Below are 20,781 nucleotides of genomic sequence, written 5' to 3' on the forward strand. Positions count from 1 at the left end.
TGTTCTCAACGCTTGAATAGTTAAAGAGCTAGACAAATAGATTGAGGTTCTTTTAAAATGTAACAACCTGGATGGGAGGTTGGAGTTCTTTCTTTATGCTTGGTTGGAATTTTTAGTCTCCAAAAAGCTATTTTCGGCTACCCTGACAACCATTATTCCCTCTTCCAACTAATAGGTGAGGTACGCTTTCCTCCCTCAAACTTACTCTTCTCTCTTTGTGCGATTCCTTCTTTCCACATAGCTAGGTTCCAAGAGCTTTCAAACAAGCTGTATAGGCTAGGGAACTAATTGGCGATGCATGTGAACTTTCAATTACTCGTACTATGCTACTTGGCCAACTTAAATTGATTCATAGCCTGCACTGGTTGAGGCCTTTGCCCGTTTGATGGTCCTGTTTTTCCTGTGGTTTGTCGGCTTCTCCCTTTTCTTTTCCATGGCCTCTTCAGACTCCTACTCTCCTCCACTTCCTTTGCTTTTTCGTGCTGCAGCATTATTTGGTTTTCTCTTCCTTTCATCAGACCTTATGAAATTGTTGTCGCATTAAAGATCATTAATTGGAGGAAATGCCTCCATAATATAATGCACCAAAGTATAAAATTTAATAATACTGAAAGAGGTTCTGCCTTCTACAATTTTTCATTCTCTATTTATTATTTAGCCCCTTAACAGGAATGAGAATTGTCAGAAAATGCAAAAAACACAAAATTGTAAAGCAACGTGGTCATTACATATATAAAAATGCTACCTTAGCACTAGCATTTGTTTTTTAAAGTCTTTTGTAGAATTATTTAGCCCCTTCACAGGAATTTGAATGATAGTTTTCATAAGAAGGAAAGCAGAAAATTGAAGAGCTACATTCTATATAATTGCTACCTCAGCATTCATACTTGCATTTCTTTATTTAGGGAAACCTATTTCCCTCCAGTTTTTAAAAATAATTGTGTTCTCTTCGAAGTTTGATGCATACCATTGGATGCTGGTGTGGACAATAGGAGATGCACGATTGAATCGATTTTTATTCCTTCCATAATGTGAGGAAATGTCTCTTTTCCCTTGAAGGAGGAAGATGTAGTTCTGGAGTAGTTCAATAAACTGCCTTACTTGCAAGTAAAAATATGCATCCCACGGCTGGCATACAGAAGTGCACTTCGGTGTTATAATTTTTGTGCTGCTTATTTGTTCTCATTGCTCATCTATCAATAGTTTATCATATATAAAACTTTTCGTTTGTACCCCAGGAATCAATATACAATAAAATGTATTGTTGTAAACATATGGCTTGAGTACATATTTTAAACACTTGAAATACAGCCTTGTCGTTAGTTTTCCTGATTTAGAGTACACAAAATAGGCTGAAAAATTCACCCTTCAGTTTCTTTGCCCACTAACAGACCAAAATCACCTCCAGGTTCTGGCATAAACAATAAAAATTTAAGGAAGCAGTTTCCTGAGGCTGCAATAGCATACTGCACTGTATATGAGTGTGTTACTTTGGTCACTCTCCCAAGAGCCTCCCGAACAATTTTTTCTGGAGAGCGTTCCCTTAATATCCCCCTCTACGGACACCCGGTCTGATCAATTTAAATTATGAAATCCCTATTATATTTGGAGATACGGCTTTTTGTTTGCTCCTGAAACGTCATTGCTAATTACAATATTTCTTCAACTGACACTTGATTGCTCACTGACACGTATTTTGTTATTTTACATTCTATGATTAGGTGTCTCCTCTTGAAATATGCAACCCATGAAGCACTGGCAGGGATTTCAAATCCTGGAGATATGTGCTGAAATAGCCTATTCTATTAAAGTCCAGGTCATCACCGGTTCACTCATTCCTAGCTTGTAGAGTTTTGTGCCTCTTGTTTTTACATCTATCTCCCATATGGAACCTGGAAAACTCTTGGAAGACAGTATGTTTAAAATCATTTGCTTAGGAAATGAGTTGCCGTTACTTTGATGACAGCATCACAGTTTCACCACTCCTGCTTGGATGAATCAATAGGAAAAAAAATTCGAAGCAAGGGTTAGCCAGTGACATAAATGTTGATTTAGTTAAATAAATGTAAAACATCCGAAATCAAGAAATCTGAAGAAGATGGAACAAATTTAAAAGAATGTTGAAAATGGAAGACTGGAAGAAATTTACTCGGGGGCTTGAACCCTTGTCTTTCAAAACAAAACTGCGTTACGTTACCACTAGGCCAAATCAACCGTGAATCAATAGGCAAAAGTTTTTAATTGAATTCCATGTGAGAGTATTTTTAAATTATTAAATGTTTTTTTTCTCTTAAAACCAGGCATATGTGGACAAAACCCTACAGTATTTCTATCATGGTGTCTACTTTCAAATGAAAGATATTTCATCTTCTTTCTTGACATCACTTATGCAAAGTCTTCTTGTCAGTGTGCATCATTGTTGTAAGAGTTGTAACTGCAACAAGTTGAGAGAGTAGATCATTGGTGGTGTACTAAGTAAGGAAGGGTTAACGATGTTTCACTATTTTAATGAAGAAATTTTTAGTTTCTTTTAAGATATTTGATATGTGAGGGACAATCTGAGGACCACGTTTGCGAACAGTAATCAGTGAGAGGAAGAACACATTAAGAACAGACACATTTCAGAGATAAGGACTATGTATTTCTGTTAATCTCTGTAAAAATTAATAACAGTACACAGTGCATGAGAAATGTCAATTTGAAGAGGTTATTTTTCTTCTTATAGTGTGTAATATGTGGCCGAAAGTATATGTTGAGATTTCATGGTCGAATTTGGCATGAACCCTTTAGTGTCCAAATGATTTTTTTTACAAATATTTTAATTCTTTAACGGGAATTACTTTATATGAACTCATTGAAACAAAAAAATCATTTCTTAAATTTTTTGCACTATTCAATTCAGAGATATTTACATGCAACTCAAGTTGTTCGTGGATGCTTAAGTGAACTAAATTCATGGTCTTCATTAGTATTGGAATGATAAAGATACTTTTTTTAAATATTGCATGTTAGTCATTTTATTTTTTTTATATCTTCAATTCAGATGCATCATGGATATAATGAGTTACATTTTTTAAAGAGTTTTCACCGGGTTTTTCCACCATACACAAAATATTGCATCATTTTTCATGAAGTGCAAGAAAACATTTTGGGTGCAAAGAAATATTTCATGTTTTGCTAATATAAACTTTTTATATTTTTAATTTGAGCAAATACTTAATACTTTGATGACTCTTTATTTATCAAATGGTCTTAGTGGCCAGTCCTGATTTACTCAGCCCCTGTATGTGATTGTCTAAAACCACATCCAGCAGATGGAAAATGCCTCATTAGCGCATCAAGATCAAGAGCACATTCTCATTGAAACCGCAAATGGTCCATTGTACTCCCCACATTTCAGTGTAACAAGCAGCCATGAACACATGACACGTCTTCTGCCCAGGCAAAAAATGGCCACCACCACTTTTATGTCCTGATGTTCACCCTGAATATGGCCAATAGCTGGTCACCTGAATCTACTCCTACCATGAAGTTTTTGTACTTTGCAATGGCGAGAGGAATGGGCATAGTAACATTTTTTTCTCTCTCAGAGAAATAAGGTTGTAAAGGTTTACAACCTTATTTCTTCCCTGGATACAATTTGTCATCATTGTTACCTCAGCATTTTCATTCCAGCTAATAACAAGTATGTCACCATTGCTTCTTTCCTCCCTTGTTCCTCCAGCTTTTTTTCAATGTGTCTTTTTCCATTAACCCATAATCCGCATACTTCACTCAATTTTCACGTAGTGTGCCAGTCCCTCCAATTTGCTTTAAAGTGTACAGTAACTTTTCCGATATGAAAAGGTTATTGGAGGACAGCCTTGAATCTTTTTCTAGTAGACTCTTTTCCAATATGCCCACAACTACATCATCTCCTTGCCCAAAATCAGACTTGGGGATTTGAGTACACAATCCACCACAGAGCTCTGTGTGAATTATATGGCCATTTGATTCAGTCAGACACCATAGTTTGGTCCCAAACCTAATTGGTTTTCCTTTTATAAACAGCTTCGCGCCATGTTTTCCACAGCATAGCAGTTCATCGTACAAGGTAGTAGCTTAAATTTTCTGTTTAAAAATTGAAATATTGGCCATATTTCATAAAATTTATCAGAAGTATCATGGTTTGTGGTGTCTACTAACAAGGTGAGGCAACGAAACTTGCTCCGCCTTTCGCTATATAAGCAAGGAAGAAAAAGGGTCACGGCTTTCTTCAACATAGGTCCGGGTTCGAGTGATATTCGTTTGTAAAGATTTTGTGAAGCATGATGTCCCTTGAGTAATTATTACATCTCCACTACGGCCGTGGTGGTGCGGTCTAGGGCGCTGCTCCTCTAACCTATAGTAGGTGTCCTGGGTGTGAGTCCCAGTGTCGTCAATATTTTTTTATCTGAAACAAGTGAATTTGACGAGATTCGAACCCGCGACCATCAGCATAGTCAGTTGGAAAATATACTCACACTTATTCATTTTTGGCATTCATGATTGGTCATATTAGGTGAAATAAAATGACTGACATTAAGGGCATTGAGGAGAATCTTGTTTGAATAAAGCACCTGTTCGTAGATTTTTCAAAATTACGGAAATGGGGCCAATATTTCTTTCTTACTGATTATTATTTTATACATTTACACGCAATTTCATCCTTTGTGAAACAAAATCCTGAATTAAAACTCCACTTTTAAAAATGTGATGATTGATATATACGAATGATTATTTTTACACTCTGTATATATTTGCCAACCATGCATGCACGGTCATCATTTGCACTCACTGGATGTGAGAGGGAGATATTGATATTCATCTGGAAGGAATTACAATTCCTTCTGCAACCAGCTTTTGAACATCTCTTTGAAATGCTCCTGTGTCCTCGAGCTTAGATTAGACAGCTCAGGTATTTCGGGGAAAAAATTCTTCGCACAAAACAAGTCAGAATATTTTTGGCATGCTTGATTTCATTCATTCAAAATGTTGTTTGCAAATATTCCAAAACATATTCCTTCTTCTTCCCTTATGAATATTCTTTTTCTCTATATTTTTTATTGTACCCTGGAAGGTACGAAAAATTTGCGGCACCCATAATTCAAATTTAACAGGCGTATATACGGCTGAAACGATGAATGTGACTTTGAAAAGTTGCCTATTTTTAACCGATGAAAAACTGGAACTTATGAGTTGACACTGCATTAAAATATTATTTTTTACTGTAAATGTTCAGTCCAGCTAAAGCCAACGCACAACAACGGTGCCATTTGAGTCATCTGGTCGTAACAGTATAATCCTTGGTTTTATTTTCTTGTCTTCAGTCATATACTCATCCATGAAATATCCTGTTTCTGCTTTAAAAAAGTAGATTTTACTTACATAAGAGAGGGTCTTGTGTCATTGTTTGCAGTAGCTCAGTTTCCATAATTAATAAAAATATTTTATTTCTGTTGTTTCATTGTTAACCGACAGAATAAATGCGTGGGTGCATTCATTATACGAATTTCTTTATACCTTAGTGTTAGGCTGATTAACTGTAAAAACTCTATGAATTTCTATTAAATTTTTTATTCTTTTTTGCTTCAAATTGTGGATTTTTCTGATGAGGTTACTGAATTTTTTTACGTTGTTTTTTCCTTGATTTCTAATTCCCCAAGGCAAGTAATATTCATTCATTAATGTACTCCTGCTTAACCAAATTCTAGGAATAAGTCGCGGCATAAATATATTAATTTAAAGGTACATGGGAACGAAAACAAATGACAGGACAACAATTGGTGCCTTACTAATGAGTCTCCCGTATAGAGATGAACCAAAAATTAAAAAGATTGTCCTAAGTTTCTCCATCTTATTTACAACCCGTTAATCATAAATAAAATTCATCATCAATGGTAAATTTAAATCGAGGGCTTAATATATGCAATCGGTTTGATTGTATATCCATGATATGTAAATGCAAAACTCACGGAGTTAGACACGAATATCTGTGCTCAGACTGGTTAAAATGAAAATAGGTTACTGAATATATGTCAAATGAACTACTAAGGTTGAAAGAAGTATGTACAGTAAGTCGTCTTGGAGAGTACCATACAATATCACAATGTTCTCTTGTAGCTTTTCATGGCATTGTTGAACATGTGATCTCACAATTTTTCTGGATCTCACCGCTTTGTTTGTCTTAAGATGACAACAGCCTTCATGTGGATGAGCCGATATCGGTATTTTGGCCGCATTCATGTAGCCCTCGTTCATGCTGTGCTGTGTCTGGTCGGTTTCTGAAGTACTCTTCTTCCAAGCAATGAAACTAAGAAAAATATCAAAAAACTAATAATGTTGGAAGACGTGTGCAGCATAAGTCGTCTTCGTGAGTACCATTCAATTATTAGGCAGTTTATAAATTTGGCTTCGTGGGGAAAAAAGCTTAGGCTATTTCACGTTAAGAAAACATTAGTTCCGATTTGAATAATATTATCGAATGCGTTGGCATGATTTAGAGACAATGTGGACTTCGACTGCAATGCCCCCTGACCCGTCCCGATCCCCTAGATCCTCCCCTGGCTACACCACTGAACTCAAGAAATTTCCCTCCGTGCATTTGCTCGGATTCAGTTTGAGACACTATCAGTCTAGGATACACTGATGAACGTTACTTTAATCCAAAGATAGTATTTCTAAGTCAGAGGGATCATTGATTTTGCGATAGATGATGTCATCGGCAAATAGGAGAGTTTTAATTCTAAATATGAACCGTAGACTTGTGAAGTTGACATAAATTCGAGTTTCTAACAATAAATGAATTATGCATTTCCAAAACATTGTAAGTGCCAAAAGTAAAATTTTACAGGGAAAGAAAAAACGTTTCTCTTTCTCCTGAAACGGAGGAAGAAACTGCTACTTCTAGGTCCGTTTTCTCCTGCTAGATGCAGCACTATCCAGACAAACTGTTTTACAATAGAAAGATATGACATTTACAACATTTTAGTATGAAAAGTGCATTTTTCAAATTTTGGCATTTACAACATTTTGGAAATGCACGATTAAAATATTCTTGAATTAAAATCTGATCCTTTCCCTGCGAATATATTCGAAAAAGGCTATTCGGGCTAAAGGTGGTCTCCCTCCATTCTGCATGAATGGCATTCCTGGCAGAATTGAGGGAGACAATTGATTGTGAGCACAACGCTTGTCAGCTTTCTTATCTGGATTACCCGTGGGGTAGACCATTGGTTAAGTACATACAAACGCATGTAATCTAAGCTTTTTTTATGGATTATGCATTACTGTGTGATTGCCTTACTTAAAATAAGCATGCCATTCAAGTGCAAGATTTTATCTGACACAATCGACCAACTGAGTTTGAACGTAATGTATGATAAGAATGGATAGTAAATATTTCTCTTGTTATATATAACGTTTTTTGCCACGGTTTTCCTCGTACCTATTCCATAACTGAAAAACACTGCTACGAAGATCTATTATAAATGTAATCCACTAATTTCTTGTCCATGAGACATAGTCCTAACCAAAATAATATGTACGAAATAGCTTTTTAACTACCTCTATCAGAGGCCGGCATTATTCAGTTCTTATGAACCAATTAACTACCGCTTTTGTTTAACATGATGTTAAAACCTATAAGATACTCTCATCTTACCATCAAGAATATCTAAAATTTCATTTTTCAAACAACAAATGATAAAATGCATGTTTTATGAAGTCCATATGTTTACATAAAAATGGGGAAAATGTTCAAGTTGTGGTCTCACTGATTCTTGATACATAAAACTTAATTAAATACTTTGCAAATATTGCCAGAGAAAATAGGCGAGAGAAATAAAAAAGGAAAAGCACGTCCTGAAAAGGCATTCCCATTTTACTGTTTAATGTTTAGAGATGTAGACACAACTAAATTTTCCCAACAACTACAACAAAACAGACCTGCTGCAATAATAGTCGTAGTTAACAGTTTAAAATTCAGTAACATAGAAAAACTTTGCTGTTATATACATGAACGACTGAAATTATTCAAGGCCCACACGATAAAATATTGATGAATTTTAATTTATCGCCTGGTAACGCGTTGAATACAATGTGTATTTTAAAGATTCCTTACGGCATTTTTATATTATTCTACGTCGCTAATCGTGTGAAATTCTTTTTTTCTTCCGTCTGTCTTTTCTTTTGACCATTGTTTTGCCATCAGTTCATAAACATGAATGATTTTCAAGTTATGGCCATTTGATGCTATTTCTACTCATATTATAGAAGGGCCAAGAATGGAAAAATTATTCTTATGAATAAATCCCTTATTGAATACTCTAAATCTATAAAATAATTTACGGAACTGCTGAAAGTTTGGCATCCATTTTGTCATTGCTCTGGATGTTTGTTGGCATGGCTGTAAGAAACCCATAACAAGCTTACTTGATAATCGCCTTCCATATTTCTTCCTTTCACCTTATCTCAATGGCTTATAATGTGCTAGCTGGGATGCAATTATCACAATCCCAAAAACCCTGAAAACAATACTCTGAGTTTTAAAGTTAAAGATACGATCCTCAGTGAGCTACTCTTCAAGGTGAGGTGATAGGAATATATTTCTGAAAGTGGATAAGACTATTTAGAAATCTCCGTTACCATGGGGTGAGGTCCAAAGAACGCTACATTCGCTACAGTGCGCTCTCGATGGAAGTGCTCCGGAGCAGAGGTCGACAGGCGATACGTTCTCCACGAGAATTTCTTTCCGAAGCGGTCAAGAGCGAAGTCAAAATGACGGAATGAAAAAGGGCAGGCTAGCTGGATTATGAGATGGAGGAGATTGTTCCAATTGTGACTAGACGTGATCAAGGTCATTGAATATTAATGGTTGTGGTGGAATATTATTAGAATGAACTTTATTTGGAAGATCGTGGTTCCACAAAGTAAAACAAGGAACTTAGGGCTACATTTCTCATACCTAACCCCGCATACCTCTTCATTTATAAATTAATTACCTTACTGAGGTGAAATGTGGGTGATCTACAGTTTAATAAATAGTAACTTTTCACTTATAATGACTAGTGACTATTATAAAACTTAAATACATTCTATTTACTTCATATATCTTCTTTTCCTTTAAATTTTACTTTGTGGCATGAGAGGATGTGTCTAAATATGTTTTTACAATCGTTTCTACTGATGCATGTCCCTTTAAATATTTTTTTGTGGCCTTATGTGTGTAAGGGATGCTTCCAGAGGCATTTGAGTTTATTTTGTAGGAGATAGGAGAATGTCTATGGAGAGATAGTGCTTGCTATATATTCATTTATATCACAGTTAAATTAATATCCTACCTGTCAATGCCAGTGTCTTCGTATAATTAGGATTATGGTCAACATACGACAATTATTGTACCAAAATATTCTCTTTAATATCAATGATATTTTATGATTGATAATCAAACCAAAACAAACGCAATGCTAACCATATTATAAATTTTGTCTTTTTTTAAGAATCAGGGGGAAACGTGCACCTGTACTCCTCCCCGAGATCTGGATATGTACTCTCGTTGTCTGAGCATTGTGCAAATAAGGAAATTTTACTCTTTAATAGGAAACAATTGTTTTTTCTATCTAATTTTCTACTAAAAATATTCAACATGTAATGATTGAAAGTTAGTAAATTTTTGCACCAGTATAATATATGCAATATGAGGCCGCATCTAAAATCTGTATAGGCTTCTTTTTTTACTGAAGAGTCAGGGGGAGATAACAAGTGGACATGAGGAGTATGTAAGGAAGACAAGCAGGGGTGGTGTGGGATGATTGGGGCAAATCAGCTGGGGCTAAAGATCTTATCTTTTATCTCCTTATCCGGGATGCCCTACCTTGGAATATTTTTGAAATCCTTTGCTAAGAAATGGATTTTGACAGAATTCGGCTTCTCAATAACTGGATATAAGTTAATGAAGAATAACATTTCGTAAGATCAAGTTCTGTGAAAGGTGGGAAAATCACAGCAAATAAAATTTAATAATGTAGTAGGGCTGCTTTTCTTCAACTTCCAATGTGTTATGAACAGATGACGAAGTGATTAATTAGAAATTATTCCTTTGCTAAATATTGAGCACACTTGTGGTGTTCTTTAGACATAATTGCCTCGGTGATTGAGGAATTGTTCGTGCCTGCGGACACGATTTGCTATACCTTCTTCATAGGATGTTTCCACTAATGACTTCCATCAATTTTGGCTTTGTCTTGAAGCTCATCGCCCTTTCGTAAATGCTTCCATCCTAGTAACATCTTCACTTCAGCGTAAAGTGTGAATGATGGATGGATGGAGATAAGAGGATCACCAATTTTTTTGTCAGATGGAATCTTTTAAAAGGAGCTTTTGTCCATTTTCAACATATTTCAAGGTTACGCAGTCGATTTGGTTGTCCCATGGTTAAGTGAAGTTACGTAATGTAAGTGATGGTGTGTATGGGGAAGGCATTTGAGAACTAAGGTAATTTTCATTTCTTAGAGGAGATAAGGAAGTGAGGAGGAAAACTTGGACTTCGCTTGATTTGATGTAAGAGAAATTGCACTATACATACTTGCCGTCCAGAAAGTAACCATGCAAATATTTATAATTTTTTGATGTATTTCCACCCATGGCATCTGCTATTAAGTTGTTACTCAGGAACATTTTTTCTATTTGAATACAAGAGGGCAGCACTTTTCCACAACATTTCAATGTTTATGAGGTGTTTTGGCTCACAGAGTCATCATCTGGTACGAGACTTGTACAGTAAATACTGTGGAAAAGTTTTACCATCTCTGATTTGAATATTTCGACCTTCCACCATGTAGCACCTGCATCTGTTCATTTCATCTATTGTTCTCACTTCTTTTTTTTGTTTTTTTAGCAGCCAATTTTCCCATCATATCATGCCACATAATAGATTTTCGTGCATATCATCTCTATTTTCATTCTAACCTCACTTCCCTGATTATTATAGGATCCGTTGTAAATGATCGGTACTCCTGCTTGGTAGAAAACTGTTTCAACATTTTTAGCATAGCTATATATATATATTTTGGTCTCCAGCGGATTTGGTATTTCCACATAGAAATGATGGCTGTGAGTGATTGAATTTCAAAAATGCCATTCCAGAACATTTTACTTTTTAATTTGGGTTGCATAGTAAGCGAGATATTTTTTCTCAAGTCACGCTTATGCTTAAGTTGTTATGTTCCCAATCTGCTATTGACAACTTTTAAGGTAATAATTTATATTCATTTTGTTTCTTTGCAGCCAACATTTCATCCTTTCGTAGCAACATTGAGATCGTGTATTACTCCTCCTTGACCATCGCAAATACGCCTGGTTCCCATTGGAAACTCCCTGTTTTGTGAATCCAACATACTCATAAATAATTATTTCATTCTTTTGAAATAATGGCAAGCAACATTTCTGCTAGCGGCGCCGAGCAATTTGTTGAGGAGAGGCTTTTAAATGGATTGTTTACTGGTCCATTGCTTCAGCATAAAGAGCTGCTGGACATGTTGGAAGATGTTGATGTTCGTTATCCACGGCAAAGAACACTCTTGCATGTTGGTGTGGGACTTGGGAAGGGTGATTGGGTGCAGGAGTTATTGGCGAGAGGGGCCGACACAGACATTACAGATGACAGTCAACAGAATGCATTGTTTTCAGCTGAGAAGATGTTGCAGCAGTTCCCTGATGATGCAGAACGGTCTAGAGTTCTGAATTTGGTGAGGTTGGTTCACAGGAGAGACAAAGTTATTTTACGTCGTCTGGAAGCATCTTCGAGTAGGAGCACTGATCATGTAACACCCGTGGCTAGCCCAGAATGTGATATTGCATCTCTCAAATCCTCTGTGGACTCATTGAGGCGAGAGATGAAATCTCTTGTGCGACAACTGAGCTCATCGTTGGAGGAACTGAAAGAGCAAGTGTGTGGACGCGATGCACTGTTGCCTTGTCTAGAAGAAGCAGTGATGTCAACAGCGGAGGATGTGACGTGTATCAAGTGTGGTCTTATTGGGGAGGCATCTTTCAGTCAACCTACATCCAATCCGGCCGAAGCAAGGCAGGAGTGTGTAGACGCCATGATGCGAAAGACTAGGATAGTGTATGGAAGTGGAGTTGATGGAATGCGTAGATTGTATGAGAGAATGTATGATGGAGATGAATTTACAACTAGTATTATTAAGTTTTTAAGTGGGGATGGTTGGGTGAGGGTGATGGTGGACTTCAAATCTGAGAGAATTGTAAGGATGAAGGAGAAGGTTGTGCGATTGGGTGGGACTCAGGAGAGTGGGAGTAATTGGTATACATTTTGTGATTTTGAGAGTGAGACTGTATATTTGGGTGCAAAGGATTGTTCCGGTAACAGTGAGAAAGTTGTATGTCGTAAGTTAGCTTGGGCCCTCTCACAATTATCTCAGAAATTAATTTTTGATAATGAGGGGAGGCCGCATAGCAAGGGAGATGAGGAACGAAAGCGTGAGTGGATGAAGGCTATAAAGGAGTTGGAGGAGAGGAGGGAAAGGGGAGAGGAATTAGATGTGTTTATCAAATTTGCATTGGATGGGAAAACACCGAAGGCAAAGGTATGTTGGCTTGCCGCAGCTGTCCCTAGTATTATCGCTGATTATGGATCCACAAGAGGAAGATCTCTTCTGCAGCAACAAGCCCCTCTCCTCTTCTCTCTCTATTCTAACAATGTGATGGGAGCACTTCTAGCCAGTGCAAAGGTGGGTCCTATGTCTATTTCTTACGCTTTTTTCTTTACATCATGGTCTTAATTAAAACATTGAAATCATTATTTGAAGCTGTTTTAGCCAATAAATCGGTAATAATAAATGTAAATGTAAACAAACTTTTGAATAATTGAAATATTTGTTCATAATTTAATTTTCCATGATTTCCCAAATGTTGGCCACTCATTGGTTTGGCATGTATAGGTGAAATGAAACTTCTGGTACATTGGATCCTCAATCCTTAGATATTCCTCTCATGTGTTCTATGAGTAGTTTGATTTAATGAGAGTGGGGTTTTGTAATATTAAAAATTTGAATGCAATTTATTTTATTTTAGTCAAACATTCTTCTTCTCGATATTCCAAGATGCAGATTTTTTTTTTAAATTATAACATGTATTGAAGATCTTATGTGCCATAAGTATAAGAAAGTGACTTCATCACTAACAAACTCTAATCTAATGGATAAATATCGATGTTAAAGATAAAATAATATAAGGAAATTGAAGATTGCCTATATTCAAATCCAATATATACCAGTCCAGTGATTTCTTTGCAAATTCCAAACAATAGTGAAAGTCTTTTAATATTTTTACTTCTTAAGTGAATGATTCTTGCAGAACATGGGTTTGTTAGAAGGTATTTGATTATTGTTGCTTATAATTTCTGCCATTGCATTTTTGTGAATGGAAGTAATATTTTATCTCACTATGAATATTGACCTAAAATTGACGTTGCATTTTGTTTGCGATTTTATTAATTTGCATTCCATTAATTTATATCTTTTGTTTCAGAGATGAATTTGGCCTGATATACTTTGGAGATTGTGATGGAGCCCGTCCTGAAGATGAAAATTTTGTTCATACTCATTTATTTTCTTTAAGCCTCAACAGTTTTTATTGGGTTAACTGAATTACTCATGTGTTTAGTGTAATCATTACAAATGTCTTATGATTATACTCAGACGTTTTTGTTAATTTCATATTTTCAACATGGCAATTTTTTCATTCGGTAGGTGATCACATTTTGAGATGCATAATGTTTTAATCTCTTGGACACATAATTTTGTCAGTCTTTTCCTAGTCATGCCACTGGGATATTTGTATTTTTGATAATATTAATGATCACTTTGCATCGTTTTTGCGCTATAAGTAAATGGAAAGAATCTACCATTTTGGCTTACCAATGTAATCCTACAATTTATCGGAAAGCCATCATGTACATAAATCTATTTGCAACATATGCAGCTCTTTCCAATTTTATAATCATATTTTTCTGGATGTACTCATGTTTGTATTGCCCTTTGATAAACATTAGTTTGTTTTGGTTCATTGCTCTTGCCTTGTTTTACCCATTCACTTGAGAGACATTTCCCTGTAGTTTGCTATTTAAATGATGTAGGCATAACATTATGTAGTAGGCATAACACTATATTCGTCAAAGATTATTAATTTCAAAGATATGCTATACAATTTAAATGTGATGTAGAATATCAATTTACAATCTTGTCATACTTGACATACAATGGTAAAGATGGGATTTATTCAATTTTAACCAGTTGAAAGGCATTTAAGAAATGTCGTAATTAAGTAGTTAGGTTCTTAAATTCATTTTCCTACATTTTTGTGACCTTAGTCCAGTTTTATTCCAATTGGTCTTTTTCAAATTTTCGCTGATGTTAGAGAAGACCATTGCAATCGTTCATGCCATAAATATATTTCCAACATTCACATGTCATTTGTAGAGTATTCTGTTGAGTGGAAATAGGCATTTGCTTATTTATTAGCAACAGTAAATTTTTCCTAATCCTCAGGATTGCTGCTTGGTTTTCAAGGATTTAAGTGAATATAATGGTTAAACATGTAACCAGTTGTCCTGATAAGAAATATGGCTATTCCTATTTCTTGCCTTTGTGACGCCTCCTTTCTTTGGGATTTATCATATATTTAGGGCATATTTTTTTAAATAGCTCTTTATTTGTCCAATCTTCCATTTGATAAATGGGTTTGGGCTTTTTTATTACTTTTAATGTTTCATAATTTTACTTTTTTCTCTATTTTCGGCATTAGCATTTGTTACTCGTTCGTTTCTGTTATTGTATTAATTGTTAAACAATAGCTATATTCCTTCTGCTACCTGGAGGTAACGGAAATGTGGTTAATATAATGTGTAGTTTTTTTTCAAAAGAAAATCCATTTATAATAATTGATTTTTATAAGGTATTTCTGAATTGATAATTTTACCTGTGCTACACCACTCCAGTGGGTAAGACAAGATTAACCATCCAGATTTTGAAAATATGTTCCATTAGATATAAATATAATATATCTATTTCATTTACTAATCTGCAGTAGTTATGGGTGGATTTCAAAAAATATTTTATAATCATGTCTGATGGTAAATATTTTACATGTAAATTGCTTTATGATTATTACTTGTAATTGATAATCTAGGATAATGAATGCATATAAATGAGAAAAACTATGCATCTCTGAATATTCCTCTTTTGTATATGTTGGCTTATCTCTGAAGAGGAATGGCAAGGTATTCTCACTTAAGGTATTGCCTGTTCTTATTTATTTTGCATTATTTTTCTTCACATTTATTTTTCAATTTAAAAATGTCATGATACTATGAGGAAGTAATGTATTTATTTTTCAATAGGCGAATCAATTATCATGTAGTTGTAAATGTATGCATAGTGTTTGTATAATTAAATTACTTATATGGTATCACACTATATTGTGTACAATGCCATTCAAGGCACATTTGGAGAAATAGCATTTCATTGAATGTGATGTGATTAAACCAGTTTTTTTTTAATTTTTGCTGCAAACTGGTGTGGAGCTTAATCCAATATTGCATATCATGTCCCATAGAGATAAAATAAAGTTATTCTGGCTCAAAGTTTCAGTGATTTCTTTTGGTTTGAAATCAGTATCCCATGTGGTGTATCAGAGTAAATCATGACAATTTTTGTAACAAAGTGCAGAAGGACCTTCTGATGTTCACCTCCTATTTGCCATAAATCTTTTTAGTGCTGTGCTCCATAGCCCACCTTATCCTTAAAACTTTTAATCTAATCGCTAATCAAAGTTATTATTATATTTTTCAATTAGGTTATGCATATGATTTGAATCCATTTTAAGAGTAAAAATGATAATTATCCAGCTCAACCCGCAGTCACTGTAACTACATTGCATTTCCTACCAATCATGGGTTGATTAACTAGGACCTCCTTTCCCCCTAATTCTAATTCTGTAATTTGAATTTGCAATATCACGAATTTACAGACCTTTCGTGTATTTACTACACTCCCCAATAACTCGAGGCAGTGGAATAGTATTTCTTGTCAACTGAAACGTTTTCCTGTGTCAAATGGAAGCAAAGAACATGTATTGCTGTCTACAGTGACAACCGAGATATAATTCCATCAAACAATGCTGACCTACAGCTTCATTAAATGCTTGTTTTAACGTTCCTCTCGGTTTTATACCGATGTTTTCACTAAATTATATCAGGCACTCCCCTTATCTATTTTCATGTATGGTGCCAGTGTCAAAAATCCTTTTCCTTTCAAAACAATAAATAGTAAGCACGATATAAAGAAGTAATTGAAAAACATGCTATTGTTAGAAGGTTCAGGGAAAACCTTGAGAAATTCCAGAATAACACATGCTTTCTAGCCTAACTTTCGTTCAAAGTCGGTTACCATCGCCTGGTTGAATGCTAAAGTTGTCTGAAGAACAATCACCGAAGTTTAAAGCCAAATCTAAACGGCTAGTTTTTAAAAAACATTTTTGCACTACGGCGAAGTGAGGTATCATTTGCTCATCAATTGACACGTGATGGGCAAGTATTCCGAATAGTAAAAATTTATAATTCAAGTCGTCAAATATAGGCCATAATTTACAAATCTGTCATTTTCGTCCAGAGAGGAATTGCTTGAAAAGTTTATTTTTCAATAATATAAATATGCTTTGACTTAATGATTTCCTAACCAAATCCACGCCATTTCGTCTTATTTTGACCAACATACTTAGTACTTATTTCGTCTTGTTGTGTGAGTCAGTGATAACCTAAAACATTAAAAAACGGACCTTTTCTAATAGCTATTTTTGACAGACGCCACAGTGGGCGGAAATCGGAAAAAGCCGGACAAAATTACAAAATGGCTTTTTTAGAGTTATAAACTTGAAACTTCGCAAGTATACTCAAAATTGATTGAAATTTATTGATATGTACTTCATTTGACATAGATCCTACCCGTTACTGAGATACAGAGGCTCAAACGTGAGCAAATTTCCATAAAAACGCACGTCTTCAATTTTCTCTGAAAATCTTCCAAAGTAAGTGAATGATGAAGTTATGGGTGGATTCTTGCCGAATAAAAAAACCACATAATCTGTTAGCATGGTGTTTTTTCTTTAATTTTCCGTAATCTTAAAGAATACAGTTCATAAATTCTTACCGTGCAGTAACAAAATAGCGGATACTGTTTTTCGACGAAGTTTTACATTTAGGTAGAGTTTCAAATAGGTTTTTGGCAAGGTCGCGCAGAGTAACTTATGTGACAGCATTGTTTGAAGATTTCTTGAGGTCTTTATGCAGTTTTCTTTGAAATAAGTTTGCGTCGCCGGAAATTACATTGATTTTTCGTTCGCGCGGCAGGGTTCCTCCGCGCGTCGGGAGTTGGATTAGCCGCGCCGCGGTAAGGTTATTGAAGCTGTATGGGTTTTAACGCTCAACATTCACCGTTTTTACAAAGACAGCTTATAACGAAGGAATTAAAATAACTGAGACCATGTGCGAAGTAAACCTTCAAGCACCACTGAACCACACCATATTGGGAACAATAGCCTGCTTAGCCACCACTTCCACCTCTCATGAATTAAAATGTGTGGTGAACTACAGATTAATCTCAAAGTACGGTTTTGATGGAAGTTCGGGCCACTCTCAATATAAGCAAATGTGGCAACAAGTGGATGCTTCAGATAAATTCCTAGTCATAAGTTCCCTTGTATCTCTTAGTTTGATTTACGGCGCTAAAGGTAACGACTGAAGTTTCCACTTTCTCTTGGTTAATTACATTTATCTCTAAACTTTTGATAAAGAATTTAAATTGCATCGGAGGCACTACTCACATATAGGCTCTACAATTTTAGATGACACTATCTGGGAAAATCCACTGCCGACGTCGACACGATTTTGTCATCCCCTCCGCTTTAGGTGAAAAAAGGGACAAAAGGAGTTACAAAATCAGAAAGACATTACCTATGTCGAAAGGCAGGTGGATGGTCTTAATGATTTCAACTCTGGATTTTACACTATCAAGTTCTGTTTTTTACTGACCATGATCAACGGAAAAGTAATGCTTACATTGCTTACCTTATTTTCCTAATTTTTTCTTAATCTTAAAACCCGTATAATTTATTATCCTACTGGGAAGTATAGACATTTCGAATTTAAGAAAAACGATAGTTTTTAGTTTGCAACACACTGAAGGACAGCTGAATCATTGGGTTCTAAATCTGCGGTGCAAAAGCGTCGGGTATGAATAACTTAGGAGATGCAAAATATCGTTCATCTGATATCGATAAATATTCTGTTGGTTTGTGTACGCTGCACTGCCACATATGACTTTCTGAATGCATATTGGATATGTCGTATCGATTGGAATTTAAACAGCGGCATTTGATAATTTAAATTTTAATTTATTTTAGTTAGGAAAGGAATGCTAAGAAAATTTCCAGCTAAAATTGATAATATAAATTAAAAAAGCTATTTTGAAAAAGATGTTCGGGGATATATTCAAAAACGTACTTACAGGCAAGTGAAAGTTTGAAATTTCTACGCTCCACAAGCAAATTAAAATCACTTTCACAAATTCTGCGCACTCAAGAAAACTTAACTTTTCTTCACCACAGTCAACGTAGAACTGAGGGTATGATACACGTTTTAAAAAATGTAAAAGTTCCCGTGGAATTGTCTACCTAAACTACCCTGTCTTCATCGTATCTGCTTCAACAACTTTCTAGTGCTTACTGTAGGTGCAGAACATGAGATTGTCACGCGATCCATAATATTCGTCCATAAAATTTTGATTATTTAGTTGCCATCAGTAATCTATGTTCACGATTAGTAATGTTAAGTCACTGAACACTGCATTATAAGCCATCTTTTTGAACATAATTCTCTTCATCTCAAGAGTAAAACATTAGATTTAATGACGCTTTTTGCAGTTCGTTATTTGTTCAATTTACCGACTTGGATGGCGGCGGGGTAAAATGCTCACCTGTCAAAGAAGTGTTGGGTTCGAGTCCCGCATGGGTAAGTTTCCTTTATCAAGCGCAACGTTGTCGCAGGAAATTTACTCACGCCATTTATGTCAATATTGATCCGTTGGTACGTATGAATAAAGTATGAATTTTGTAACGTAAAGATAAATGTGGAATAGTATTTATCCAATGATAAATTTGAAAGAAATAGATTATTACAAAAATACCAACTCCCGTAGAAGTATTGAGTAAGTAATGCAAAGCATATTCCGGAAATGTTATGGATTCAGCGGGCCAATTTTTGAAGCGACACAAAAATCAATCATTTTTTTCGGGGACTCTCAGCCCATATCTTAAGGGAAGACCATGAGATACGTTTTGTTAGGAAATCACTGAGGAATTTAAGAGCACCTGGGTTTTCTCTAAAATTCAGCCTCAGCAATAAATAATGCAGCAATCATTTTTTTCTCAGTGAACAATTTTTTCCCCATTTTCATATTATTTTATGGATATAAAGTAGAGCTGAGGTTGAGATGCACATTTTAAAAAAGCTAGAAGTTCCCATGGAAATACCTCCGTTACGACGGCCAAGGGCTCCACCCCGCGGTGTCATAAAACGACCGTTTTCGAAATTAGAATCCTGAGGGTGAGTGACCGTTAATTAAAGAAGGTATAAGGGTCTCAGCTGGTATCTTTCTGGTAGGTCTTTTTGTATGAGTCCCAGGAAAACAACTCACTTAGTCGTGGTTTGAACGCTTTTAATAGAACCATGGTCTTCGATCGTATCCAAAGATAGCGAAATGAACTTCGATGAAACGTGCAAGTACATCGCATGAAAAACCTCCACTGTCTTCACCATAGACCATTTGAGAATCGGTGTCTTGAAGAAAAACATAAAAACGGTGAATGTTGAGCGTTAAAACCCATACAGCTTCAATAACCTTACCGCGGCGCGGCTAATCCAACTCCCGACGCGCGGAGAGGAATCCTGCCGCGCGATCGAAAAATCAATGTAATTTCCGGCGACGCAAACTTATTTCAAAGAACACTGCAAAATGACCTCAAGAAATCTTTAAACAATGCTCTCATATAAGTTACTCTGCGCGACCTTGCCAAAAACCTATCTGAAACTCTACCTAAATGTAAAACTTCGTCGAAAAACAGTATCCGCCATTTTGTTACTGCACGGTAAGAATTTATGAACTGTATTCTTTAAGATTACGGAAAATTAAAGAAAAAACACCATGCTAACAGATTATGTGGTTTTTTATTCGGCAAAAATCCACCTATAACTTCATCATTCGCTTACTTTGGAAGATTTTCAGAGAAAATTTAAGACGGGCGTTTTTATGGAAATTTGCTCACGTTTGAGCCTCTGTATCTCAGTAACGGGTAGGATCTATGTCAAATGAAGTACATATCAATAAATTTCAATCAATTTTGAGTATACTTGCGAAGTTTCAAGTTTATAACTCTAAAAAAGCCATTTTGTAATTTTGTCCGGCTTTTTCCGATTTCCGCCCACTGTGGCGTCGGTCAAAAATAGCTATTAGAAAAGGTCCGTTTTTTAATGTTTTAGGTTATCACTGACTCACACAACAAGACGAAATAAGTACTAAGTATGTTGGTCGAAATAAGACGAAATGGCGTGGATTTGGTTAGGAAATCATTAAGTCAAAGCATATTTATATTATTGAAAAATAAACTTTTCAAGCAATTCCTCTCTGG

The 20,781-nt window shown here is 35.5% G+C and overlaps 2 protein-coding genes across 2 annotated transcripts in view; one reads left to right on the forward strand and one right to left on the reverse strand.

The window, feature by feature from the left end:
- The window catches only part of LOC124170234, a 159,474-nt gene that overhangs the window by 117,556 nt on the left and 21,137 nt on the right, over positions 1–20,781 (reverse strand). The gene's annotated exons all lie outside the window — the stretch shown is intronic.
- On the forward strand, positions 10,463–15,583 carry LOC124170236. The gene is made up of 2 exons (XM_046548953.1): positions 10,463–12,770; positions 13,570–15,583. Exons 1-2 carry the CDS (start codon positions 11,448–11,450, stop codon positions 13,573–13,575), a joined length of 1,329 nt encoding a protein of 442 aa, XP_046404909.1. The 5' UTR covers positions 10,463–11,447; the 3' UTR covers positions 13,576–15,583.

Source organism: Ischnura elegans, chromosome 13, assembly GCF_921293095.1.
Source record: "Ischnura elegans chromosome 13, ioIscEleg1.1, whole genome shotgun sequence".
Classification (NCBI taxonomy): Eukaryota; Metazoa; Arthropoda; class Insecta; order Odonata; family Coenagrionidae; genus Ischnura; species Ischnura elegans.

Bases quoted from the DNA above. Each gene is read 5' to 3' on its own strand.
- LOC124170236 (XM_046548953.1), top strand. From the start codon at position 11,448: ATGGCAAGCAACATTTCTGCTAGCGGCGCCGAGCAATTTGTTGAGGAG.